The sequence below is a fragment of the Theropithecus gelada genome, chromosome 13 (genome assembly GCF_003255815.1).
Source record: "Theropithecus gelada isolate Dixy chromosome 13, Tgel_1.0, whole genome shotgun sequence".
NCBI classification, from domain to species: Eukaryota; Metazoa; Chordata; class Mammalia; order Primates; family Cercopithecidae; genus Theropithecus; species Theropithecus gelada.
In genome coordinates this window covers 19,240,251-19,267,455 of record NC_037681.1, presented here as the reverse complement: position 1 = coordinate 19,267,455, position 27,205 = coordinate 19,240,251, and the positions used below count along the sequence as shown (strand labels likewise).

Genomic DNA, 27,205 nt, shown 5'->3' with positions numbered 1-27,205 from the left:
TCCTGCAGCTGGGCAGGCAGTGCTGGGCCCCGGAAATGCCCTCTTCCTCCCTGGCGCACGTGGCCTGTGATTTTCCTTGAGCACAGCACTTTGTGACTTTGATGTAAACATCAAACACAGCCCCCTTTCCTGTCTTCGCATCCAGGAAATAGGTTAGTTTCAGACAAGCCTGCTTGCTGGAGCTCAGCAGACACCAGGCCTTCCGGCCAGGCCTGGCCCACCGTGGGCCTCAGAGCTGCTGCTGGGGCATTCAGGTAAGTGACTGTCCTCGGGCCGTCTGCCCGTGTCCTGCCACCAGGGCCACCCCAGGGGGTTCTGGGAGACCTGGCAGCGGGTGAACGCCCCATCCATGAGTGAGAAACCCTGGCGGGGTGTGACGTCCTCCCCCAGAGTGTGTGCGGAGAGTGTGAGCGGCACGGCCTCCCTCTCAGGCTGGGGGCTCGGCCTGCAGGGAAATCCAGACTGGCTTTGTAAGTCCTGATTCTTCACCCAGAACCGGCTCTCCATTGGCGTTGGGACCAGAGACCCCACAAGTGGCCTGTTTGCCTGGACATCCACCTGTACGTCCCCAGGTAAGTGGTGCCTGGGTGGAGTGGCACCTGGCCACCGTCTGCATGGTGGGCTGTGTCTGGAGGAGGAGGACAGAATATTAACAGGGAGTCAGGAGGCTGCTGGGAGGACCAGGAGGGCTGGAGGACTGGGCTGCGTGGTGACCGGCTGGAGATGGAGGCAGACAGGGCGTGTGGCCATGCTGAGGGAAGCAGCTCCCCCTCCAGAGGCTTGGCCGAGCCGGGCTGTTCAGGGGACACAGCGAGGCCTGCTTGGTTCCTGGGCTCCTGCTGGGCCCTGTCTGGCTGCATCCTTGGCTCCCGGAAGCAGAGAAAGTTCCAGAGAAAGCGCAAGTGCACTGTAGTCCCCAGGCCCTGTGAAGGCCCTGGCTGTTCACCAGGGCCGTGAGCTCCATCGGCAGAATGCTGTCATTCCTGGGACGGGTCCAGGGCAGGCTTGAGCCACTTGTAGCCGAGCTCAGGTTAGAGGGAGACCTGGGGAGAGAAAGAGCAAAACCGGGTTCCGCTTAACTACTGTGTGTTCTTGGCAAGTTGCTGGGCCTCTCTGACCTCAGTTTGTGCATCTGTTAAATGCACATGCAGATATGGGCACCTGGCAGGTGCTTGGTTCCTGACAGTTGGCGAGAGGCTGGGAAACGTGTCCCGGGTAGGAAGGATCCCCGACAGGAAGAACAGGGGTTCATGAGGGGAGCAGCTCGAGATGATTCATGATTCTCGTCTTGGTTAGAACAGCAGGCAGACAGGAGGTGCTTAATAATGCTTTGCTGACAGATCAGGGTCAGGGACTCCTAAGGTGCCCCCTGTGAAGGTGCCTCCTGCTGAATCCGGAGCTTGCTTTCCCTCTTCTCACCGGCCCTCCAGCCTCGGCCCCGCTGCCCTGGCAGTGTTGGCGGGGGTGTTGATGTGCACACTCTGGAGCCTGGGGGCCTGGCTTCACGTTCCGGCTCCGCCACTCACCAGCTGTGTGAGTGGACCAGTCACCGCATCTCTCTGTGCTTCCCTCCCAGTCACCGCATCTCTCTGTGCTTCCCTCCCAGGGCTCTCAGGAGGATAAAGAGACTGACTGTATCCGCAGTGCCTGGCACATACAGGTGTGGAGAAACATCTCGCTAAAACCCTCATTATCCTCACTAGCTCTGGGTGGCCTTGGGCTTTGGACTCCACAGTTCCTATATACTCTCCGGGGCTGCAGCACCTAGACCACCCCGTGCTGACCAGTCCCTGCCCCACCCCAAGGTACAGGGTTAAGGCAGCCGTTCTCATCAAAGCCAATTTTGCCTCCTCCCATCCCCCTGGGACAGTTGATAGTGCCCAGAGACGGTTTGGGTTTTGACCCAGCGGGTGTTACTGGCATCTAACAGGTCCAGGACAGGAATCCTGTGAACAGCCTACAAGGCCCAGGACAGTCCCACGCTGTCCCCTCATCTCTTTCAGCCCCTATCCTCCCGACTCACACCGCCTTTTCCTGACTCCCTTTTACAGTCACAGAGCCTGAGGCCCAGAGAGGGACCGCTGGTTGCTGAGGTCACACAGGCAGTGGAGGGCGGAGTTGGGGGCCTCCCTGGAGGGGCGGTGGAGGGGCGTTGTTCAATCCACAGACACTTAGAGAGTCTGCTGGGTTCGGGAATCTGACCCTGACCCCGCCCCAGCCCGGCTCTCCAGGGTCTCCTGATAGCCATTTGCTGGAGAGGTTAGTGCTGCCTGCTGCGTTGGACACACCTGGGTTCCAATCGTGGCAGCCCCTTGCAGGCTGCATGTTCCGAGCGTGACATTGACCTCTCTGAGCCTCAGTTTCTTTAGCTGAGGAGTGGGATAACAGTCCCCAGCAAATGGAGTTGTGGTGAGAATTAGACTAAATGACTAATGCTCGTGAAGGGCTAGGCTGTCCCCAGCACAGAGGCTGTTGTGGTTGTCCTTACACACTTGACAAACATTTGTTGGGAGGAAGCAGGAGCTTCCATAGAAAACAAGACAAGAGCCGTGGGCCGTGCCTCGGGGAGCTCAGCCTGGTCAGGGACGGAGGAGCAGAGACAGAGGCCATCAGGACTGTGATGTGGCAGGATGGGGACCCTGGAAGCCTAGGGGAGGTGCCTGACCCAGGCTGGGGAGGGGGTGGGGCCCATGGGATGCTTCTGGGAGGATGGGACAACGGAGGACGCCTGAAGCCTGAGGCCCAGGAGAAGCATGCAGCACTGTTCTGGGCTGAGGGAACAGCCGGTGGCCAGGATCCTCAGGACGGGCCCCTCCTCTCCCACCGTGGGTCAGTGGAGGAAGTCCCTAGGTCCACCGTCCCCCACCCAAGGAAGCCGCTGTGGCCCCTCACCCTTCCCCAGGTGTCAGGTTCCATGGGTGTTCAGAGGCGTCCCCACCCCCCCCAGCGGACTGCAGACCTTTGTAGGTACCTGGTATATTGAGCACCTACTCTGTGCCGTGCTGGTATAGGTAGGGGAACGAGACAGTCTCCACTCCCGTGGTGCTTACATTCTGGCAGGGACAAAGGTACTGTGTCACCAAGTTGATACAATGTCATCTTTTAGGTGGCGAAGAACCATAAAGTTGGGTCAGGTCTAGAGAGAGGAGAGGCTATTTTAGAGAGGGAGGTCAGGGAAGGCCTCCTGGAGGAGGTGACTTAGGCAGAGACCTGAATAAAGTGGAAGGTGTTGGGGGAAGAGTGTCCAAGCAGAGGGAACAGACAGGACAAAGGCCCTGAGGCTGCACCATGCCTGGTTTGTCCAAGGAACCTGAAGGAATAACACGAGGATGCCCGTGTGACTGGAGGGGAGCGGGTGACGGGGGGTGACAGACATCATGAAGGGCCTTGGGGGCCACCCTGAGGACTTGCATTTTCACCCCAAGTGAGGTGGGAGCCTAGAGGGCTTCCAGCAGAGAAGAGGAGGATGTGATGGCATGACGGGGGGCCAGCAAGTCTCACCCCAGGGAGTCCCTGCAGCCCCAGGGCTGGGCACCTTCACTGGCCCTGCTTTCCAGAGGTCTGGCGAGCTTCACTCGCTGCTCAGGCTGCACCGTGACCATGTGGTGGCTCCACGATCCCATGGTTTGAATCCGATCCCTGCAGTCAGGAAAGACATATGAAGGAGGAGCCTGTCGCCATGGCTAACTGCTGCTGTGTGGCTCATGGTGCCACCAAGCTGGCATCTGCTGATGACCAGTGCCTATGCTGCCTCTGTTGGTAGGCACAGGCAGCCCAAGCACATCTTGGGGATTAAGGAGCAGGAAACACGACTTCAGAGGGACTTAGGGTCTCAGGCAAGGACTGGGGGTTCAGAGAGAGAGAGCCAGGAGTGGGTGTGGGAACAGCATGGTGGGGGGGCAGTAGGAGGAGGTGGGGGCAGTAGGGGGCCGGGGCCCCGTTCCAGCAGTGCCTTGGGTGGGGACATGTCAAGCCTCTGGCTAGGGGGACACGCGGAGCCTCTGGCTGGGGGGACATGCGGAGCCTCTGGCTGGGGTGACATGCGGAGCCTCTGGCTGGCGGGACGTGGAGCCTCTGGCTGAGGGGACATATGGAGCTCGTGCTGCTCCTGCCCGCTCCACCAGGTCCTGTGGCTTCGGCGTGATAGCTCTGCTCTGATGATGGGCATGTAATGGGGGCTTTTGATGCCCAGAGAATGTCCTGTGAAACAGTAGACCTTCATGGCTTTGTTGAATAGGTGTGGGAATTAAGTGACGCTGAAAGGGGTCCTTCCATGTGGTCTTCTCGGAGCCTTTAATGTGCTTTTCACAGCATTTGAAACTGTATTTGACCCCTTGACTCATTTTTCCTTTGAAGCATGTTTGGGGAATCTGATCTCTCCGCAACAGCTGTAATCTAGCACTGCCTTTACCCCAGGAGGCCGGGTGAATGGTGGGGTGCCAGGCCTTTACCCCAGGAAGCCGGGTGAATGGGGGGTTCCAGGCCTTTACCCCAGAGGCCAGGTGAATGGGGGGTTCCAGGACTCTACCCCGGGAGGCCAGGTGAATGGGGGGGTTCCAGGCCTTTACCCCAGGAGGCCTGGTGAATGGTGGGGTTCCAGGACTCTACCCCAGGAGGCCGGGTGAATGGGGGGGTTTCAGGCCTTTACCTCAGAGGCCAGGTGAATGGGGGGTTCCAGGCTTTTACCCCAGGAGGCCGGGTGAATGGTGGGGTGCCAGGCCTTTACCCCAGGAGGCCCGGTGAATGGTGGGGTGCCAGGCCTTTACCCCAGGAGGCCGGGTGAGTAGGGGGGTTCCAGGCCTTTACCCCAGAGGCCAGGTGAATGGGGGGTTCCAGGACTCTACCCCGGGAGGCCGGGTGAATGGGGGGGTTCCAGGCCTTTACCCCAGGAGGCTGGGTGAATGGGGGGTTCCAGGCCTTTACCCCAGGAGGCCAGGTGAATGGGGGGTGCCAGGGCTTTACCCCAGGAGGACGGGTGAATGGTGGGGTGCCAGGCCTTTGCCCCAGGAGGCCGGGTGGATGGTGAGGTTCCAGGCCTTTACTCAAGGAGGACGGGTGAATGGTGGGGTTCCAGGCAGGTCCTTCCGACCAGGCTCCAAGGCTTCCTCCCATCGTCCTCTCAGGGCCTGGGCTGTGAGCGTGGGGCAGGTGCCCCGTGGCTGCTCTGCTGTGATCTCTCTGCTGGGATCCTGGGGCTGTGAGCTCTGGGAAGGCCAAACTAGGATCTCTGAACTGTGAGCTCAAGGGGAAGCTGGCTGGGGTCAGCCTAGGGAGAGCCGTAGGCCAGGCTTGGGGCATGAACAGGCTCACTGGGGACTGAGGGTGGGGCTCCTAACCCAAGTCCTGCCCGTTGGGGTGGCCCAGGCAGGACGAGGGCCGGGGTGAGTCTCAGGGTGGGTGTCTCCTGGGAGGGCCGCGAGTCTGCAGGGACACAGCTGAGAACAGAAACATCTGATCCCCTGCCTGGGGTCTGGGGTCATCCCGGGGAGCTGTAGATTGGTGCAGCTCACTGACAGCAGACGCTCTGGCTAACCACTGCGTGGCAAATGCTCTCCCCTCTTGCCCCCGGACTTTTCATCTCTGCCACCTCTGCCCACCTTCTCTGGCCTCCCCAGCATCTCTGGCCATGGGGTCCCTGGGAACTTGGGCCCCATGTTTTACTAGTGAGGACAGTCCAGAAAGGCCCCAGGGGTGGAAGAGGAGCCGCCCACAACCTGACCTGCCTGCTGTGGGTGGTGCTTGTGATTACGGTTGTCCTCGTGGGCCGTGGGACAGCGACGCTGGGATGCAGCCGAGATGCACAGGAAGAGAGCCTGCCTCTGGGACTCCTTAGCCTCAGGTCACGGATGGCAGCCCTGGGCTGGGCGCCGAGCCTCCCTCATCTCCTCTTCTGCCCTAACCTGCTTCCAGCTACCCAGGCTGCACCTGTGGCCACGTGGGGAGGAGCTTCTCAAACTGTGTTGGCGACAGTTTCCTGCCACAGCTTCCGGCGCCAGAGACCAGCTTTGCTACCCTGCACCCATGGTCCTTGGACAAGCCCTCAGTTTGCTGCCTCATCCTGCGTCCTCCTCATGCTTTGTGGGAGTGACTCTAGGAGTCTTCAAGGAAGGGCTGGCTGGGCTGGAGAAGACGGAGGGGAGACGGAAGGGTGCACTGGGTGGAGGGTGCTGTGTGGATAAAAGTATGAACGTCCTTTGAAGGAAAGCAAGTAGCACAGCTCAGCTGGGGCAGCGGGCTGGGGAGATCCAATGCAGTAGACAGTAGGGTCTTGAGCAAGGGAGGCCTGGGGGAAGAATTGCCAAGGAGCAACTTGCAGACTGTGGAGCTCAGCTCTGTGGAATGGACTGTGGGGTTCAGCCAGCCACAGGCAGCATGAGCGTGCCATCTGGATCTTAGTTGGTTGTATTAATGGAAACAGTTGGTGGAGATCAAAGGAAATGATGCCAGCACCAACCGACCTCAGTCAGGCGAGAGATCTGGGCTCCGGGAGACGTGGGTGTGGCAGCATGTATGGCTACTGACAGGATGACCCAAGTAAGGGGACAGTGAGCAGGATGGTCAGAGGGTGGAGGCAAGCCACGGGGTTGTGAAGGACCAGAGAGGTCTATGAGGCTCAGGCAGGAGGGAGGAGTCATTGGTGTCGGCCACTCAGGGGACCCAGGATTGAGGAGGTCACAGAGTGCTTGTCTGGTGCACACAGACTGCCAGGGGTGCTATCAGTGCTGGAGAACAGCCTAGGGGGTGGGTGCAGACCGTGGGTCTGGCTGAGAAGGCTGGGAGTCAGGGACATAGGGATGGGAGTGTAGACAGCCCTCAATCACTTTTCCTATTTTCATTAGCATTTTTAGTGTCCATTGTGTTTGTATCTTCCAATTCCTTTCCCCCTTCATCAAAATTTGGGGTATAAGTTACATACAATAAAATTTTTATATCATTTTAGTGAAAAATTCTGAGATTTGACAAATGCATACAGCCCAGAGACTACCACATCAATCAAGATACAGACTGTTCCCCCGAATTCCCTCCTGCCCTCTGTCATCACTCCTTCCCCAACCCCCAGCACCAAGCATCCCCTGGTGCGTTTTCCATCCCTGCACTTGTGTGTGGAATCACAGTTTGTAGCCCTTGGAGCCTGGCTTCTCTCACACAGCCAGAGGCCTTTGCGATGTATCCGTGGAATCGTGTGTCTCCGTATGTCGTTCCACTTACTGCCAGTAGAATTCCACGGTAGGCATGTCCCACGGTGTATCTCATTCATCTGCTGGGAAACATTTAAGTTATTCCTAATTTTTGGCAATTGTGGCTAGAACTGCTATAAAGGTTCCTGAGTAGGTTTTTGTGTGAATGCAAATTTCCATTTCTTTAGAGTGAATACCTAGGAGCCCTCATGACTTTTTTTTTTCTTTTTTTTTGAGATGGAGTTTTGCTCTGTTGCCCAGGCCGGAGTGAGGTAGTATGATCTCAGCTCACTGCAACCTCCACCCCCTGGGTTCACGCGATTCTCCTGCCTCAACCTCCTGAGTAGCTGGGACTGAGTAGCGTGGTGCCCACCACCACGCCTGGTTAATTTTTGTATTTTATTTAATTAATTTATTTATTTGAGATGGAGTCTTGCTCTGTCACCGAGGCTGGAGTGCAGTGGCACCATCTTGGCTGCAAGCTCTGCCTCCCGGGTTCACGCCTTTCTCCTGCCTCAGCCTCCTGAATAGCTGGGAATACAGGCACCCGCCACCACGCCTGGCTAATTTCTTTTTTTTTTTTTTTTAGTAGAGACAGGGTTTCACTGTATTAGCCAGGATGGTCTTGATCTCCTGACCTCGTGATCCGCTCGCCTCAGCCTCCCAAAGTGCTGGGATTACAGGTGTGAGTCACCACGCCCAGCCCTTAATTTTTGTATTTTAATGGAGACGGGGTTGCACCATGTTGGCCAGGCTGGTCTCAAACTACTGGCCCCATGTGATCCACCTGCCTTGGTCTCCCAAAGTGCTGGGATTACAAGCGTGAGCCACTTCACCCAGCCACTTCATGACTTTTTAAAAACACTCTTGTGGAATGGTGACCTGTTTCTCCAGGTGGAGCCACAAATGCAGTCCCTTATGAATCTCTGGAACACCCACCTGTCCAGGACCCCCCTCAAACTTGGCCCTCCCAACCTCACCATCACAATTAATTGTGTTACAATGCAGATCCTGGCCCCTCCTCCAGCTACTCTGACCCAGACCTCACCTGATTCCCATTCTAGTACCTTCCTTTCAGCTCCAGAGCCCATCCCTGGACACCCAAGGCACAGGAAGCCTCTCTTGATTCACAAAAGCATTCATTTTACCCCTTGGTTTCATTTGCATAACTAAGAAGGGCACCCAAGGTCACTTCTCCAGTGCAAACTTATGCCTGAGTAGCCTTGCTGGGCCTCTCTTAGTAGAGAAACACCTCATAACCGCTATGGAGAGGTATTTTTTCCCAACATTCTATGAAAACTTACCAATATGCAGAAAATAGAATTAACTGTACACCAATAACTCACCTGCTAGATTCAACAGTTAATGGTTTGCTATAATTGTTTTATCACATACAGTTGTATCAACACTGTTTGTGAAGTTCTTATTTGTGAATTCTCCTACTTGTTAACAATTATTTGAAACCCTAAAACCAACGTGGCACTTTTGTGGTCATTCTCAGACATACAGAGTGGCAAAAATATGAGTCACTCGATACATATGTTCCCACTGAGGATGCACAAGGCAAATGCTCTCATACTGCAGACAAATGTCTTTTTCATGTTCTTTTTTTTCTTTTTGAGATGGAGTCTCGCTCTGTCACCCAGGCTGGAGTGCAATGGCGTGATCTCAGCTCACTGCAAGCTCCACCTCCCGGGTTTACACCATTCTCCTGCCTCAGCCTCCCAAGTAGCTGGGACTACAGGCGCCTGCCACCACGCCTGGCTGATTTTTTTTTTTTTTTTTTTTTTTTGTATTTTTAGTAGAGACAGGGTTTCACCGTGTTAGCCAGGATGGTCTCCATCTTCTGACCTTGTGATCTGCCTTCCTCGGCCTCCCAAAGTGCTGGGATTAGAGGCGTAAGCCACCGCACCTGGCTAATCTTTTTCATGTTCTATTTGGTGGTGCCACATATTTTGTTTTTTTATTTTATGTGTTTTTTTTTTTTTTTTTTTTTTTGAGATTGGAGTCTCGCACTGTCGCCTGGGCTGGAGTGCAGTGGCAGTGGCGTGATCTCGGCTCACTGCAACCCTCTGCCTCCCAGGTTCAAGCAATTCTGCTTCAGCCTCCTGAGTAGCTGGGATTACACGTGCCCGCCACCACGCCCGGCTAATTTTTTGTATTTTTAGTAGAGATGGAGTTTCACTATGTTGGCCAGGATGGTCTCCAACGCCTGACCTTGTGATCCACCCACCTTGGCCTCCCAAAGTGCTGGGATTACAGGCGTGAGCCACTGCGCCTGGCCTATTTTATCTTTTTAAAGACAAAGTTTCGCGCTTGTTGCCCAGGCTGGAGTGCAGTGGCCTGATCTCGGCTCATTTCAACCTCCACCTCCTGGGTTCAAGAGGTTCTCCTGCCTCAGCGTCCCAAGAAGCAGGGATTACAGGTGCCCGCCACCACCTCTGGCTAATGTTTTGTATTTTTAGTGGAGACAGGGTTTCACCATGTTAGCCAGGCTTGTCTTGAACTCCTGACCTCAAGTGATCCACCCGCCTCAGCCTCCCAAAGTGCTGGATGACAGGCATGAGCCGCCGCACCCGGCCTCACATATTTTGAATGTTTGTGCTTTTTGTTGGTGATTTCACTGGTTAATGTGGCCCGTAACCATAGTGCCGAGATGCTGTCCAGCATTCCTAAGGGCCAGAAGGCTGTGTGTGCCTCACGGAGAAAACATGTCAGATAAGCTTATCGTTACAGTGCTGTTGGCTAAGTGTTCAATGTTAGTGAATCAACCAGGTATATTAAATAAGGTGCCTTTAAGCAGAAACTCGCAAAAAAACAAGGTTATGTCTTGATCAGTTGATGAAAATGTAAACAGAGGCTCCTAGGAATCTAACTCTACATTTCCCCTAGGACGGATAGTTCTCTATTTGCTAGTTCAGTGTTTGCGTTGACTTTACAGAACTGTGGAGAACAACAGGAGTCAACTGTGTCTCTCTGGCTGTCTAACCTTTTATCCGTCCCTCTCGCTCTGTGTGTCCGTCCATCAGTGTTATTTTGGGGGGTGCTCTCAAACTAGATTACAGTCCTCAGTTCCCATCACTCCTAAACATTTCTGCACGCAGATTGTTACCTAGGGGTCAATATTTTATGTTTCTTTTTTAATTGAGGGAGGCAAATACAATTAAATGAACACATCTTAAGTGTACGTTCTCTTAGTTGTGGCAAGATCAGACACTTGTGTAACCCAAGCCCTGTGAATATACAGGACGTCACCATCACCCCAGAAAGGTGAGGGCAGGCAATTTTAAGTTATCTGCCTTGCCAGATGTCCGTCTGTCTAAATAGCCTTAATTCCTCCTCCCCTCAATCACACGTTTTGTTTGTTTAATAGCTGTATCAAAGTTCACGTTTTGTTTAATAGCTGTATCAAAGTTCACTTTGAGATTAAACCCTAATGTATTTAACCAGTCCTCTAGGGATGGATATTCAAATTAGCATATGTTCTGTAGAAACTTGCCAAGGAAGGCAGAGGACAAGGCGAGGGGGGCCTGCTAAGGCCGAGGGGAAAGGGTCAGTGGAAGGGACACGGGAGGCTGAGAGGTAGGGCCCTTGGGTGAACAAAGCTTGGTGCGGCCTCACGGCTTCTGTACATGCCGTCCCCTCTGTCTGATGCGCTGTCCCGCGCGCTTTTTGAAAAGTTGGCTCCTCCTTCAGATCTCCACTCAAATGCTAGCTCCTCGGAGAAGGTGACCGTCCTAGCGAGAGCCACCTCCTGTCTCTCTTAATGTCACTCCACTTATTTCCTTTGTAATGCCGACCTCAGTCTGTAATGATTGTTTTTGTTTCTTTCTCAGTTTATCTCAGGCTCTCCCTCCATAGTGTTGCATTCGGGAGGGCGGGGTGGGACCCTGTCTGCCTCGAGCGTGCATATCCCCAGCACTGGGCCTGAAACACAAGAATTCAGCACGTAGTTGGGACACGAAGGGATGGGTACCGGTGTTGGTGTTTGGGGACCAGTTGGCGTGCCTGAATGTCCACATAATGTCTCTGGAAAGTCAGAGGGGGGTTTGGGGCTTCTGGATCTGTGCCCAGCAGGCTGCGGCTTCTCTCCAGGTTGACGGGCACAGAGCAGGCTCTGCCCCTTGGCGCGCTCAGCCTGCGGCACTGATGCCCTCCACGCGGAGTCTCTTGCGCCGTCTCTGGGCCCCACGCACCGGGTTCAGGAAGGCCCTGATGTGCCTCCGACCCTCTGTGAATCCGCAGGTTTGGGGAGGCCCAGGGGCGATGCCAGACCCCGCAGCGCACCTGCCCTTCTTCTACGGCAGCATCTCGCGCTCCGAGGCCGAGGAGCACCTGAAGCTGGCGGGCATGGCGGACGGGCTCTTCCTGCTGCGCCAGTGCCTGCGCTCGCTGGGCGGCTATGTGCTGTCGCTCGTGCACGACGTGCGCTTCCACCACTTTCCCATCGAGCGCCAGCTCAACGGCACCTACGCCATCGCGGGCGGCAAGGCTCACTGCGGACCGGCCGAGCTCTGCGAGTTCTACTCGCGCGACCCCGACGGGCTGCCCTGCAACCTGCGTAAGCCGTGCAACCGACCGTCGGGCCTGGAGCCGCAGCCGGGCGTCTTCGACTGCCTGCGCGACGCCATGGTGCGCGACTACGTGCGCCAGACCTGGAAGCTGGAGGTGAGAGCGCGGCCTGGGGCGCGGGGTCTGGAGAGGCGTGGCCCGAGCGGGGCAGTCCGGGGTTTTGGGGGATAGGAGGGAGGAAAAGGTCGTCTTCCCCATTCAGTCCCCTTTGGAAGCTGGAGAGGTGGGGCACTGGTTGGGGAAGAACCTGAAAGGAGGCCTCAGAGGTAGGGGCTCCGTGGTGGCGGTCGCCTTCCGCAGGCTGAGCGATGCTATGGTGCGCCACTGTGCCAGATGGGAAGGTGGAGGGATGCACTGGGCCGGGCAAAGGCGAGGCTTGGACTGGGGGCGGGGCTGAGAGGAGGGTGCCCGGGGCCAGGGTGAGCCCTTAGGGTAGGGCGGCTGTCCGGGAAGATGGGCTGTAGTCTTGCACAGCCTGAGTGACGCCACCGTGCACAACCACCTGAATTAGATCTTCAAGCTGGAGATACGCCTGGGGCCGTGCTGCAAGGTGGGGGTGGTGCCTCCCTAGCTGGACTGGGGAGGGGACCATGGAGGTGGCAAGGAAGTGGTCCTCGACAACCTGCATAACACGCGCTAGGGACGCCTGGGTGAGGTGGGGTGGGGAGTCCTCTGGGACGGGGCTCCCGGAAGGGGGTTCCTGTGGCGAGCACTTGGCCGCACCTACAGACCTCCTCGACTCTGCTTTTATAGGGCGAGGCCCTGGAGCAGGCCATCATCAGCCAGGCACCTCAGGTGGAGAAACTTATTGCTACGACGGCCCACGAGCGGATGCCCTGGTACCACAGCAGCCTGACGCGTGAGGAGGCCGAGCGCAAACTTTACTCTGGGACCCAGACCGACGGCAAGTTCCTGTATGTGGGGCCCGGGGTTTGGGTGTGGTGAGGACTGGGGCTCGTTGGCAGGGATCCTGGGGACTGGGGCAGACGTGAGCGTGCAGGTGGGCCGTGAGGGTGTGCCTGTGCTCCCGTGTGCAAGTGGGTTGTGCGTTTCTGATGTGCAAAGGAGCTTGCGCATGGGGAGGTAGAGGCAGTAACCAGGAAAGCCTCCAGAGTGGGTCCCTTGGCCTGGCTTGGAATCCCGCTTCTGCCACCTGCTGGCTGTGGCCCTTGGGCAAGTAGCAGACCTTATTTGTCTGCCTGTTTCCCCTCCTTCAATCAACAAATCTTTACTGCATACCTACTGTGTATCAGGCACTCAGGACATGGCAATGAGCCAAACAGACACAGTACCTGTCTTCATGGGGCAAGTGGACAAGAAAAGGAATCAGTAAAATCGAGACCCTGTCAGATGGTAGTCAGTGCCATGTGTGCAGATGGGGAGGGGTTGCAATTTGAGATTAGGTGGTCGGAAAAGGCCTTCCTGAGAAGGTGGCTTTTGAGTAAGGGAAAGAAGCTGAGGAGTGAGCTGTGCAGCTTTCAGGGGGAAGGGTGTTCCTGGAAAAGCAATGGCTGGTGCAAAGATCAGGAAGCAGGAGTCTACCTCGTGTGTTCCGGAAACATTGCCATGTGCCTGGAGCTGCGTGAGTGAGGGGAGAATGGGAGGAGGTGGAGGGGAGGCAGGGACTTCAACTTTTCCTCCAAGTGAGGTGGGATCCCCGGGAGAGTGATGAAGCAGCCCCCTCTAACTGTCCTGTGGCTGACAGCGGTACCTCCCCCCGGGGTCCTCTAGGAGGATTACATGAATTAGTATGTGTGAAGCGAGAGGATGGTAACTGACATAGGAAAAATGTGGTAAATGTTAGCTTTTATATGTGGGTGAACGTGCGTGTCTGAGCCGCAGCTGAGGCCGTGTGGCTGTTTGTGAATTTGTTAATGTGAAAAAAATCTCTCAAAAGCTCTTTTCAAAACTCTGAGTGTTCGACAGCCCTGCTGGGGCTGTTGCTTTCTGGTTTGGACACGGGATCTTTTCTATAACAGATGGTGTCCAGGTGCAGCTGAGGTCACTCTGGCCTCAGAATACAGAGAAACTGGTGCTGCCTCTTTCCCATGACCTCAGGAAGCCCAGTGTTTTCCCCCAAGAAATCTGTGGGGACAATTCCTGGGCCTTCCTTCTCGTGAGTGCTTCTTGGCCTGAGCCCCTGCCTGGCAGATCCCTCGGGTCACCTGCTTCCCCCAGGGCTGTTTCCTCTCCTGAGGTCAACCCACTTGGAGGAAATGACCACATCCCTTGATTTTCCTCACCCATGTGAAGTTTCTGTAGATTGCTTGCAGGCTTCTTCGCAAGATGCAGCTCCCTCTCCAAGATTCTGTTGTGGGCTGATAAAACAACTCTTTTTACCTTGCCATACAGATTCAGATTTAGGCTGTAAATTGGAGTGGAGTTTCCAAGGTTTCTGAGGGAATTCTTAGATACATGTTGCAGATAATACTCAACTTCTTGAGTATTATCTTAGATTATTATCTTAGATACATGTTGCAGATAATGGCACAACTTCTGAACAGCTCAGGACAGGGCTGTTTAAGAGGAAACCTTTGCATTTGTGTCAGTTAGCTTTTGCTACGTAACAAACATCCCTAAGATTTATTGGCTCAAAATGACAGTTATTACTCTTCCCGATTCTGTGAGCTAACTAAGCAGTTCTGGTTTGGGTCATCTAGGCTGGTCCTGAATAGGCTGGGATGGTTACACTCACACGACTGGCCATTGGCTCAGTGTCACCTGGGTGATGGGGATGAGCCGGCCCAGTGGAGTCATCATCTAGCAAGAAGCTGGGGCTTGTTCGTGTGGTGGTGGCGCAGGGTTCCCAAGATCAGTCAGAGAGGAGAGGGCAAGTTCAAGCCTTTGTTTCTGTAATGTCACTGATGTCCTATTGGCCAAAGCAAGTCACACGACCAAAACCAAAGTCACTGTAGGGAAGGGACTCCTAAGGGAGAGGAATGCAGGGAGCCATTTTTGCAAAAGGTTGGTTGTAGGATTGGACCAAGGGGGTTGTCATGAAGGTATGGGCATTGTGAACATGGGTGTTGGGGGCTGTCTCTCTTTTCTTTTGGACTGTCAGCCTGAGGGCAGGGGCTGCATCTGGAGGGCTCTGTCTTGCAGTACATGGTGATGGCTGGTCCAGGTGTTACCCACCTTCCTCCAGATGTTGCATCACCCCACCCCAGGTGTGACCCTCGCCAAGAGGTTACTAACATTAGCTCACATGTCTCACATGCTCATTTCCCCCTCGTCCAGACATGCTACCCCAGGTGCCTGAGAGCCCAGGGGCTCTCCCCAGGCTGGACACAAAGAAGGCTCTAAGCCCTTCCTATTGATGTAACTGATTCTTTCCTCCCGTCTCTGCTTTCTCCTTCATAAAATGTAAATTCATCTGTCTTTGATTTTATAATCTGAGTTTCTACTCTGGTTTCCCCCTACATCCCCAATGTAGCTTTTCATCCCCGCAGTCTCTGCCTCTCTTCTTAGTTTTCCTTTCTTATTCTCTTTCCCTCCCCGCCCCCATCTCTCTTCTTCATCCTGCACTCACACACACACATACAGGTCATGATTCTGCCACTGTAATGGCTTAAAAATTTCCCCCAGATTCCCTAAAGCCTCCTGAGAGTGACAGAGGATTCTAGGGGGTGGGAGAGTGAGCGGAGGATTGAACAGGTGGGATTCGGGCCCCCATTCCACTTGAATGACAACAGCAGCTCGGCTTTGATCTGTTTGCTATCTTAGGCTTCCATATACAGTATTGTGTGGCAAAGGTTTCACTGCCCGAAGGAAAAGTTCAAACACTTTTTGTGTAACACAGCAGGGCTCATGACAGGCTTAGAGTTAACCAGTCTACTGAGATTAGAGGAGTCTCAGGAGAGCCAGGGTCAACAGCTTTAAGCAGCTGTCTGTGCATTGCACGTCAAACTGGCGTGCAGTCTCCCAGGCAAATAGGACCAGCGTTGGAGGTGGGAGGGTGTGGCTAGGAAGGAGAGATGCCCAGCATCTGGGCATGACATAGAGCCTATGGCTGGCAGTGAGGTCCAGAAACAGCTGGCACAGTGGTATGAGGGACAGTGACCATTCTGGGTAAATGTCAAGAGACCAGAAGCAGCTACAAGGAACCCAGCTCCTGGAAAATTAGGCAAGGCACGCTTTGGACAGAAACTGTGAGAGCTTCTTCTTGCGGTTCCTGAAGTCTATAACAGCTTTCTCAGGGCTCAGGGTGTGAGAGAAAGACACGTGCCACTCAGGCCTGGAGTGAAGACCAGGACCATGCTTACCGTTGAGCACAGTTCATAGTTGCCGAAGAACGGATGGAATCGTACCCAAGCCTGTGCGCTGCCAACGCTGGCCTGTTTCTGTGTTATTGGCAGCATTTTATGGAATCGGCTGATTTGACTTGAAAAGAAACTTGCCCTGGAAAGGGCCTTTAAGAGAGTACATTGTCCAGTGTTTCTTTTTTTGAGACGGAGTCTTGCTCTGTCACCCAGACTGGAGTGCACTGGTGCAATCTCAGCTCACTGCAACCTCTGTCCCCAGGGTTCAGTGATTCTCCTGCCTCAGCTTACCTGAGTAGCTTGGACCACAGGCGTGCACCACCACGCCCGGCTAATTTTTGTGTTTTTGGTAGAGACAGGGTTTTGCCATGTTGGCCAGGCTGGTCTCAAACTCCTGACCTCAGGTGATCTGCCCACCTCGGCCTCCCAAAGTGCTGGGATTACAGGCATGAGCCACCACGCCTGGCCTGTCAAGTGTTTCTTATCCTCTCCTGGAGCGCAGACCTCTTTGGAATCCTACTGACTGCCCCTTTCACAATCCCCCAAAACATATTCACCTCAAGGACTTTGCAGACAGTTATACAAGATCATGGTTGGTCCTGAACCTCGTCCTTCGAACCCGTTTCAGGTCAAGAAGTTATGATTTAGACCAGTTATCTCATTTTATACATAAGGAAACCGAAGCCCAGCGAGGACTAGCAGTTTATTCAGGGTTTCACAGATAATCTGTGACAGAGCTGGGTGTTAGTTCTAGGTAGCAATTAACTGTACAGTCAGAAATGCATTTGAATCCTGGCTCCACTTCCCACCTCTTACCAACTCTGCAGTTTAGGCAAGATACATAATCTTGTGCCTCAGTTTCTTCATCTGCAAAATGGAGATAACAATATTACCTACTTTGTGGGGAGTGCTGTGATTATAGGACAAATATGTGAAGAATTTAGAACCAATATCTTAATAAATAAATGGTAGCTCTTTTGTTTTACAATCATGAACCAGAGACAGATGTAGCTCTTAAAGGTTCTTCGTATTATTTTAAGAGCAGAGATACAAGTTGATTTTTTAGCCTGTACTTCTGGCTTAAGTGCAAGTTCCAACTGCAAGAACAAAGAACTGCCACTATCTAGCATTTTTTTTTTTTTTTTGGTAAATAAAGTAGAACTTATGGTACTGAAATATATGTGGTGATAACACCAATGTCTTAGCCTGTGTGGTTATTATCTGGGAATTTGCGGCTGCTCTTTATGAACTCATGTGTCTCTTTCCAAAGAGTGTATTGGTTAGCATTTCCTGTGTAACAATGTGCTGTATTCACACCCTGAAACGTAGTGGCTTAAAACAATGGTCATTTACAGCTGGGTGTGGTGGCTCACACCTGTAATCTCAACACTTTGGGAGGCTGAGGTGGGCAGATCACCTAAGGTCAGGAGCTTGAGACCAGCCTGGCCAACATGGTGAAACCTTGTCTCTACTAAAAATGCAAAAATTAGCTGGGTATGATGGTGAATGCCTGTGATCCCAGCTACTCGGGAGGCTGAGGCAGGAGAATTGCTTGAATCCCGGAGGTGGAGGTTGCAGTAAGCCAAGATCGTACCATTGCACTCCAGCCTGGGCAACAAGAGCAAAACTCTGTCTCAAACAAACAAACACCAGTCATTTATTCACTCTTGTTTTACTTGTCAATTTGGCTGGTTTGCTTGGTAATTTGGGCTAAGTTCAGCTGGGTGCCTCTTCTGCTGGGTTTTTGAGCTTACTCATGTGGCCACAGCCAGCTGGAAGATTGGCTGGAGCTGGATGGTCTCTGGGATGGCCTCACTCACATGAATGGCTATTGGACACTCATGTGGGGCACCTTGGTTCTCCTCCATGGGCCTTCTCTAGCAGGCCAGCTTGGACTCATTCCCATGGTGTTTGGAGAGCTGCCAGGAAAAGCAAGTGAGGGCAGGCCAACCTCAATGCTCAACTACTTTTCAAGTCTCTGCTTGTGTGATGTTTGCTAATGTCCTGTTAGCAAGGCACATGGTCAAACCCTGATTCAGGAGACAGAGGAGGAGACCCCACCTATTGATGCGAAGAGCTCCCTAATATTGTGGCTGTTTGTCTCCAATATTCCACACGGAAGTTTAAATAAACAGGGAGGAAATTATTAGTTCCAGAAGAAAGAATGAAAGAGACAGACGGAGGGCCGGACACGGTGGCTCACGCCTGTAATCCCAGCACTTTAGGAGGCCAAGGTGGGCAGATCACGAGGTCAGGAGATCAAGACCATCCTGGCTAACACGGTGAAACCCCGTCTCTACTAAAAATACAAAAAATTAGCTGGGTGTGGTGGCAGGCACCTGTAGTCCCAGCTACTCGGAACCTGGGAGGCAGAGCTTGCAATGAGCCGAGATCGCGCCACGGTACTCCAGCCCAGGCGGTGGAGCGAGACTCCATCTCAAAAACAAACAAACAAACCAAAACCAAAACCAAAAACAAAAAACAAAGAAAGAGACAGAGGAGGGGAGATGGAAGGGGAGGTTTGCTGTTTGTTGGAGAGTGACTTGGCATCGAGTCTCCGTTGTCAGTTTAAAACTTCAGGTTGTGACCCTTAGGAGGTGTTTTCACTTCTCACAGTCCCTGGAGACCATCACCTCCCGGCCAGCCTGCCAGCTGCCTCTGACTGCCACAGCTCTGAGACCCCCAAGGCCAACAGCCCTCCCTCCTCACTGGAAAGCTGCACTTAACAGGAGCTTGTGCCAGTGACTCAGAATAGAAATGTTTTGTGGGAGATGTTGACTGGTGTCACTGTGGGGTTTCACGTGATGGCGTTGCATCTGCTGTCCCAGCCTCATGTCTCTGTGGGACATTTGTTTCCTAATTTGTGGCAGGCTTCTCTTCCTTGCCCTTTTGTGTGCCCTCATTGCCCCCTGCCTTGATTTCCCATCTCTCCACGTTGTCTCCAGACTGTTGTGGGCTAGCCTGGGAACTGCCCCACCCTTCACTGCACTGTTCTTTGAGAAACATGCTGTCCAGGAATGGAGGGGATGGTCACAGCTGGACCTCTCTGCCTCACTCAGGGGACATTTCCTAAGGAAGGGCCTCATTGCAAGGTGGGCCCACGGCTGCCTTGCTCACTGCCATATCCTTGCACTCAGAACAGTGCCTGTATAGTCCGTAAAAACTTGTCCAGTGAATGAACACCTGCAGGCAGGGCCAGGCCCGGTCTGAGAATTTGCACCTTGGAGGGTGCAGCTCACAGGCCATCCCAAGGGCTCTTCTGTAGGGCAGTGCAATCCCTGAGGTCAGGAGTTGGCTGCTTTTGCCCTCCACAGCTTCCCTGGGGCCAGCTGCCCTCCCTCCTCACTGGAAAGCTACACCTGATCCTGCAGTAGAGGCTTGTGCCAGTGACCCCAGACAAAACCGTTTTGTGGGGGATGCTGACTGGTGTCACTGTGGGGCTTCATGTAAGGGTGCCAGTGTCCGACACTAAGTTGGTCTGTGTGTATGGGGGATGTGTGTGTACTCAGGGCTGGAGGGGATGGGGGGACAGTTTCTCACCCCACAAGCACACCACCTTTGAGGGGCTCAATTCCCATCACAGACATGGAAGATTTATATATTTATTGTGACAAAATTCCAGCAGAAAGCAATTGAAGGTCTCATTCTAGGAAAGGTCCATCTGTTATGGAACTGGTCAGTCTTGTGATGAGAAAGTGACTTGTTCTGATTTGCACAGGGTGCCCTGTGAGCTGGTCATGAAGCTGCACCTACCTGTACCTGTGTGTGTCTAGGTGGAAAAGGCTTTCTCTCCCCAGGAGAATGGTGCTAGGTCCACCTGTTGAAGGCTCTGTGTCTGTCATAGAAGACCAAGTGCCCCCCATGGTTGGCTGACTGTGTGGCCAAGTGTACCCTCAATGAGTGCCTGTGGATGGCTCTCTCCCTGTGGATGGCAAGTGTCTGGCCATGGATGACCAAGTGTTCAGCCATGGGGGACCAGGTGTTCCCCAGTGGATGGGTGTCCCCCTCCTCCATGGCTGAGTGTCCACTGCGGGTGGTCAGGTATTCCCTGTGAATGGCCATCTCTTGGCTCTTGGAGGACTGTGCATTTTCCTGGGTACACAGCCATGGCCCCTCCACCGCCCTCTGCCACTTAGCCCATTATCAGCAGATCTGGAGGCGATGGGGGCCTGGCCTGGCTTCCCCAGTCCCTGCAGCTTCTCTACAAGGCTCCTGGGTGTGGAGCCCATAGGGTGTGTGTGGGGGGAACCGGGGCACGGTAGGAGGCCCCCAGGTGGCTCTAGGGGTTACATCCCTTCCCTTCCCCTGCCAGGCTGAGGCCGCGGAAGGAGCAGGGCACGTATGCCCTGTCCCTCATCTATGGGAAGACGGTGTACCACTACCTCATCAGCCAAGACAAGGCGGGCAAGTACTGCATTCCCGAGGGCACCAAGTTTGACACGCTCTGGCAGGTAGGCCGCCCGTGCAGCTTGTTCTGGGAGATGGTGTGATCCCATGGGGTGCCGGGCTCTGGGGAGGAGGGGAGCCTCTGCCAGCTGCCTGCTCCCTGCAGCTGGTGGAGTATCTGAAGCTGAAGGCGGACGGGCTCATCTACTGCCTGAAGGAGGCCTGTCCCAACAGCAGCGCCAGCAGCGCCTCAGGTGCCTGCAGCGGGCGGGCGGGCGGTGGGCGGGGCGGCAGGAGACCTGGCCCCCAGCCCTCACTGGCCCTTCTGCTCCCCCAGGGGCTGCTGCTCCCACGCTCCCAGCCCACCCATCCACGTTCACTCACGTGAGTTGGGGGCACCTGGAGTGTGGCCTTGGGGATGGAGCTGGGGGGTGGCTGTGGGGGAGGCTGGGGTGGAGGCTGGGGTGCCTGTGGAGCAGAAGAGGCTGTCTCGCCACTGTCTCTGGGAGTCCTCAGTGGACATGGGTCTCCTGAGAGGGGATGGATGTCCCCAGCTCAGGCCTTGCTGACTCTGTGGCCTTTAGCCTCAGAGACGGATCGACACCCTCAACTCAGATGGATACACCCCTGAGCCAGGTGAGCGGGCAGAGGTGGGGTGTGGGTTGGGGCTCATGCCAAGCCGAGAGCAGGGTCCCTGTCAGGGATGTGGGGTTTCACGGGGACGCCGTGGGCTGGGCCGGGCCAGGCTGTGGCAGTTGGCTTGGTTAACCCCTGTGACACACATGCGCATGCCCATCACGCCTGCCTGTGCGCACGTACGTCCCAGTGTGTACTGACGTGCAGGGAGCACACCTGGCCCCGCCTGGGGCTCCCCAGACACACGTTTGTTGAGCACCTACTACGTGTCAGTCACGTTCCGAGGTCACTGTGTGTATGAGCCACCGAGCCCTCCTGACATGCCTTATGAAGTGACTATGGTGATTACCCTAACTTTACAGATGAGAGAGGGAGGGCTCTGTCTACGGGGATGTGAGGCAGTGGTAGGGGCGGGATGTGAACCCAGGATGGACCCCAGAGCTCATATTCCTAAAATGTTGCGGGTGCTCCTGTGTCTCATGGGTGGGTGCAGACCTGAACATGTGTGTGCACAGAGAAGATAGTTACATGTACACCCAGAAGCTCACCTTCGGAGGCCTTGTAAATGTGGTTGTGTGCTGCATACACAGACAGGGACAGGTCTGGCCATAGGTGTACACGTACGGATGCACACACATGCACACCCCAGCTGGCACAGTAACGGTGCCACGTAGATACCAATGCACCTGCCCCTAGAGTCCACCCTCCTGTGGCCACACGGTGCACCCACAGCTGTGGCCAGGAGTGTATGCCAGTGCCTGCGTGTGGATGTGCAGGAACACGCATGGGCACCCACCTGCCTGTGCGTGCTCCAGGGACGGCACCCTTGTCTGGGGCTGGTGCTTGTGGGGGCTGAGGCTGCCCTGCTCCCCACGCCCCTGCCCCTGACCTGGGAGTGTACGGCTGTGTGTGCCCAGCGCGCGTAACGTCCCCAGAGAAACCGCGGCCGATGCCCATGGACACCAGCGTGTATGAGAGCCCCTACAGCGACCCAGAGGAGCTCAAGGACAAGAAGCTCTTCCTGAAGCGCGATAACCTCCTCATAGCCGACATTGAACTTGGCTGCGGCAACTTTGGCTCAGTGCGCCAGGGCGTGTACCGCATGCGCAAGTATGGCCGCCCCTGCCGTGGTGGGGCCTCCGTCGCATGGGGACAGAGGGGAGCGGCTTCACCAGGCTGTGGGGTGGGAGCCAGGATGTCTGTCTCACAGCAGTTTGCTTGGGAAACAGACTCTGGGGCAGGACATTGCACACTGGAGGATTCCCTGAGAGAGCTCGGGACACCTGACGGGGGTGGGATGTGGGCCTGGGCAGGGGGAGGTGGCTGAGCTGCAGTTACCCAACCCAGCGGAGCTGCAGTGGGGTCCCCGATCCGTGAGTCCACTGGCCCCTGACAGGCTGCCCCTGGGGAGGGTGTCACTTTGGATTCCTTTTGGCAATGGGCTGTTCCCGGCGAGCAACCCAGCTGGGAGCTGTCCTCAGCAGACACTCCCGGCCGCAAGGACATTGAGCGCCTGGGTCCCAACCTGGGTGGCGACCGCAGTTGTCTACCGCACAACTCAAGGGAGAAGAGAGATGGGTGGGTGGGGGTGTGGGGCCGAGCAGGGCCGGTGCCCCTTGCCCACACGCCTCCCGTGGCCGGGTCGAGCAGGAAGCAGATTGACGTGGCCATCAAGGTGCTGAAGCAGGGCACGGAGAAGGCGGACACGGAGGAGATGATGCGCGAGGCACAGATCATGCACCAGCTGGACAACCCCTACATCGTGCGGCTCATTGGTGTCTGCCAGGCTGAGGCCCTCATGCTGGTCATGGAGATGGCTGGCAGCGGGCCGCTGCACAAGTTCCTGGCCGGCAAGAAGTGAGCACCGGGTGGGCCCAGCCATCGGGTGGGTAGGGCCCGGGCTCGGCCTGGGCATGGTGGACACACACCTGCACGCATGCATGTGTGGGAAGGACCTGGCTCAGGGGCAGCGAGGAGGAGACAGTGGGAGACAGTGAGGAGGGAACAAGGGCCTGGGCGGACCTGACGGTTCCTGCCTGGGGGTCCAGGTGAGTGGTGCCGTGGCTGCCTCCTGGTGGCAGAGGCAGAGGCGAGGAGTGCGGTGGGTTTTGGGGAGATCCTGATGGCAGAACTGCCAGGGTTTGCTGACGGATTGGGTGTGAGAGAAAGAGGAGCTGCTGGAGAGGACAGTGGAGGAGCCACGTGGGTGTGCACGTGGGGACGGGGACAATCAGGCCACATTATCTTTGAGATGCCCGTGAGACCTCAGCACGTCGGGGGTGCAGGCAGAGGTCTAGACTTGGGAGTCATGGCGTGTGGGTGATCCCTAAAACCTCGAGACTGGATGAAGGCAGGCGTTTTGCCTGTTTCGTTCACCGCTGTGTCCCCAGCGGGTACTCAGTAAGCGTTTTTGAACACATGGTCACCTGGCTCATGCCCAGCTGGGTCAGAGAAGTGTGCTTTGCCCCTAGGAACTTGGCTGGTCTCCCAGCTGACCCCGCCTTCCCCGCCACCCCAGGGAAGAGATCCCCGTGAGCAATGTGGCCGAGCTGCTGCACCAGGTGTCCATGGGGATGAAGTACCTGGAGGAGAAGAACTTCGTGCACCGTGACCTGGCGGCCCGCAACGTCCTGCTGGTTAACCGGCACTACGCCAAGATCAGCGATTTCGGCCTCTCCAAAGCACTGGGCGCCGATGACAGTTATTACACCGTGAGCCTCTGCCCTGTGATGCCCGCGTGGACAGGCTGGGTGGGTAGAGGGTCCCCGAGCCCTGACCTGGCAGCATCTCCCCCTCCCCAGGCCCGCTCAGCAGGGAAGTGGCCGCTCAAGTGGTACGCACCCGAGTGCATCAACTTCCGCAAGTTCTCCAGCCGCAGCGATGTCTGGAGCTACGGGGTCACCATGTGGGAGGCCTTGTCCTACGGCCAGAAGCCCTACAAGGCAGGCGTGGGCAGAGGCGGGTGGGCGGTGCGGTGGGGAGGGGGAGGAGGAGGAGGACCCTGGTCACTCACAGGTGTGTCGGCCCTGGTTTGAGCAGAAGATGAAAGGGCCGGAGGTCATGGCCTTCATCGAGCAGGGCAAGCGGATGGAGTGCCCATCAGAGTGTCCGCCTGAACTGTACGAACTCATGAGCGACTGCTGGATCTACAAGTGAGTGCCAGTGGGGTGGGGACCCGGCCGGGCTGACCCCTGGGACGTCCTGGTGCCGGATGAGTTGATGTCGACATAATGCCATCCCACCCAAAGCCCTTCACCCAGTTCATGGCCCTTGCAGCCACCCCCTACCCTCCCCCCCCACAGCTCTCTGACACACCAGGGTTTGCTGTCCTGCTCCAGTGTGCCCTGCCCTGCCACCCCACCTGTGGGCCTGTGCCTCAGCATCTAAAACCTCAGTCATCACTCAACACATGGACCCTGCAACACACAAACACATCCATACTCTGCTACTCAACCTATGACACTGACACTCGGGGCATGAGACGGTTCTCCAGTACCCACCACTCCAGTCCCCACCAGCCAGCATGCAGCACCCAGCTACTAGACAGGCGAGCACTCAGGTACCAAATTCTCATCTGTTCCAGCCCCTACCTCTGCCTGGTGGAAGCCCAACCTTCAAACATCTCAACTCCTAACACCATCAATATCCCAACTTCCCATCAGACAACAGGCAACACACACCCAAACAAGCAGACGCCCTAGACTGCCCATGCAACGTGTGGACACTCTAACGCATGACTCCCCACTGGCCAGCACTTAGGACACTGACACCCAAATACCCAAGCAGCCCAACAGATAAACACCCTCTCTGGCCGGTCTACCCTCCTGTGACACGTGTTAATTCGACCTCCATCAGGAAACACCCAGGGTACCACACCCCAGTAGCCAAAGAGGCTAGCACCTAGCACCCCAACACAGTCCATGGATATCCCATGCCCAGTACCCTTAATACTGCAGCTCCCCACTGGCCAGACCCACTGCCATGCTCCAGGCTTCTGCTGCTCACCAGCCTCACACTCCCTCTCGTCTAAGCCCTCGCCCAGCCCACTGATACCCTGGCCCCGGGTGCACGCGCAAAGCATTAGCTTTCTGTATCCCAGGTCCCCATGGTCAATAGCTGCCACTCTGACACCAAGTCCACTCAGTCCCCTGAGTCGTCACTGGTTAACGCTCAGTAGAGGGTCATCCCAGCACCCTGTGTGTGGGCAGCTCTGCCTCTTAGGCTGTGTGGCATCGCCCAACGCTCTCACACCCCAGAGGCCTCTCCACCACCCAACGTCCCACCACCCCAACAGCCCTGCTGACTCTCTGAGCCCCGAAAGTGTACCTCAGCCAAGCACTGTGCATGCCCACCCTGTAGTGAAGCTGGGTCCTGGGGGTGTGGTCAGCAGCCTGGATGTACCCCACCCCCACAGGTGGGAGGATCGCCCCGACTTCCTGACCGTGGAGCAGCGCATGCGGGCCTGTTACTACAGCCTGGCCAGCAAAGCGGAGGGGTCCCCGGGCTGCGCACAGAAGGCCGAGGCTGCCTGTGCCTGAGCTCCCACCGCCCAGGGCCTGCAGCCCTCCACGCCGGCTCTTCCTCTGCCTCGGCCCCACCCCAGGCCCTGCAGCCCGGCTGAGCCCTGCTTGGTTGTCTCCACACACAGCTGGGCTGTGGTAGGGGCGTCTCAGGCCGTGCTGGCCTTGCATCCCCTGCCTGGCCCCTGTCCTCTCTGGCTGCGGAGCAGGGAGGCCCAGGCGGGTGGGGCCGTGCAGCCTGGGCTGGTGGCTCCCGGAGGGCCCTGAGCTGAGGGCGTTGCTTACACGGATGCCTTCCTCTGGGCCCTGACCCTGGAGCCTGGGTGTCCTCGGTGGTCAGGTGTAGATAACCAGAATAAACTCAACTTCCCTCTTGTCTGAGCGCCGTCATCTTTTCCGGGGTGAGGGTAGGTGCCGGGGAGGGGTGGGTTATGAACAGTGCAGGGAGGTGACTGTTCTTGTGTGGACTGAGCCTGGAAGGGACCCCGGGGAAGATGGAGCTGGGTCCCACTCTCCACCCTAGGGGCACTTTCATGTGAGTGAGGGGCTGGGGTGGAGTGGGGAACCTGAGGCCAGGTGGGTGTGGGCCCAAGGGCTGCGTGCCCGGCTGAGCCCAGCTCCCCTGCCTGTGTGGAGACGGGTGTGCTCCATGCCAGGTGCACGTTCGGATTACCTGGAGCGATTTTAACCGATGCTAACCCCCCTCCCCCATCCAGACGGGGTCTTCACCACCCCAGGGGTGCCTCGCAAATCCTGAGATATCGTTTTTCCTTGGTAGATGCACGTATTAGCTCCCACATAAACTATTACTGAATTTGAAAAATACCAAAATGCAAACATTCTTTTTAAATTGTTTTAAAAAATAATGAATGAAGAAAAATTACATCAGTTAATTTAGTGGTTGCTTAAGTCATCTGGTTTGCAGACAGTTCCGTTTTATTAAAATTCACTCGTGAGTCGCTGAACAATGACTTACATTATTATGTAAAATATATCGGACAGCAAATAAATTGTGACTTTCTTTTATGGTCATCATTATTATTTGTTTCATGTCATCATTCTTGCTGAAAGTAATTTTATTTTATAAGAAGGAGGCATTAAAAAATGGTCCTCTAGGTGTCAAGTACACTGGGGACGCTAACGGACCCCCCAGAAATGTCCAGTGAGGAACCAATGAAAGAGGGTGCAGTTCCGCAGAGCACCCTCCAGAAGGCGATGTTCCCCCAGGCCGGGGCCAGCTCGGGTCAATCCTGCCCTCACCTCCTGCCTCACCTCTGGACAGCTCCTTTTCTGCCAGCAGCACAACCTCAGGCCCTCACCTCCAGGTCCCCATTCCTGACCCCTGTTGAGGTGAGCAGACCCAACGCCAGGTCGTGAGGTGACAAAGTCTGGCAGAGTCAAAGAATTGAGAAAAAGACAGCCTGAGAGATAAAGATAGGACACCAGGGGGCCGTCGCGATCCTGGAGGCTGCCAAGGCCCTGCGCTCTGGGAGCCCACGGTATTATTGATAATCCCACAAAGAAACAGGTGGTGAGAATGTGGAGGTCAAAAGGACACGTTGCATTCAGCGCATGATTTACAGCTGTGATGGTTTAGCATTTATAGGGAACATGTTCTGCTACTTGAGATAATGGGAATACAATCGATCTAGGA

General features: G+C 55.6%; 1 protein-coding gene across 2 annotated transcripts; it reads left to right on the top strand.

The window, feature by feature from the left end:
• On the top strand, positions 1–25,929 carry LOC112604729 (tyrosine-protein kinase ZAP-70). Of its 2 annotated transcripts, XM_025354083.1 has the most exons (14): positions 1–254; positions 494–572; positions 11,424–11,846; positions 12,504–12,664; positions 20,322–20,460; positions 20,562–20,649; positions 20,733–20,779; positions 20,980–21,031; positions 21,949–22,141; positions 22,682–22,888; positions 23,550–23,742; positions 23,833–23,973; positions 24,071–24,183; positions 25,446–25,927. In XM_025354083.1, the coding sequence occupies exons 3-14, from the start codon at positions 11,445–11,447 to the stop codon at positions 25,567–25,569; spliced, it is 1,860 nt and encodes a 619-aa protein (XP_025209868.1). In that variant the 5' UTR covers positions 1–254; positions 494–572; positions 11,424–11,444; the 3' UTR covers positions 25,570–25,927. The 2 variants fall into 2 exon arrangements, with proteins under 2 accessions (XP_025209868.1, XP_025209869.1); XM_025354084.1 differs by lacking the exons at positions 1–254; positions 494–572; positions 11,424–11,846 and adding exons at positions 11,869–12,091; positions 12,262–12,300 and having other exon boundaries at positions 25,446–25,929.
• The last annotated feature ends 1,276 nt before the right edge of the window (positions 25,930–27,205 follow it).

Bases quoted from the DNA above. Each gene is read 5' to 3' on its own strand.
- LOC112604729 (XM_025354083.1), top strand. From the start codon at position 11,445: ATGCCAGACCCCGCAGCGCACCTGCCCTTCTTCTACGGCAGCATCTCG. The intron at 22,142-22,681 runs GTATGGCCGCCC...CGGGTCGAGCAG, and splicing joins GGCGTGTACCGCATGCGCAA to GAAGCAGATTGACGTGGCCA. The intron at 22,889-23,549 runs GTGAGCACCGGG...CCGCCACCCCAG, and splicing joins AAGTTCCTGGCCGGCAAGAA to GGAAGAGATCCCCGTGAGCA.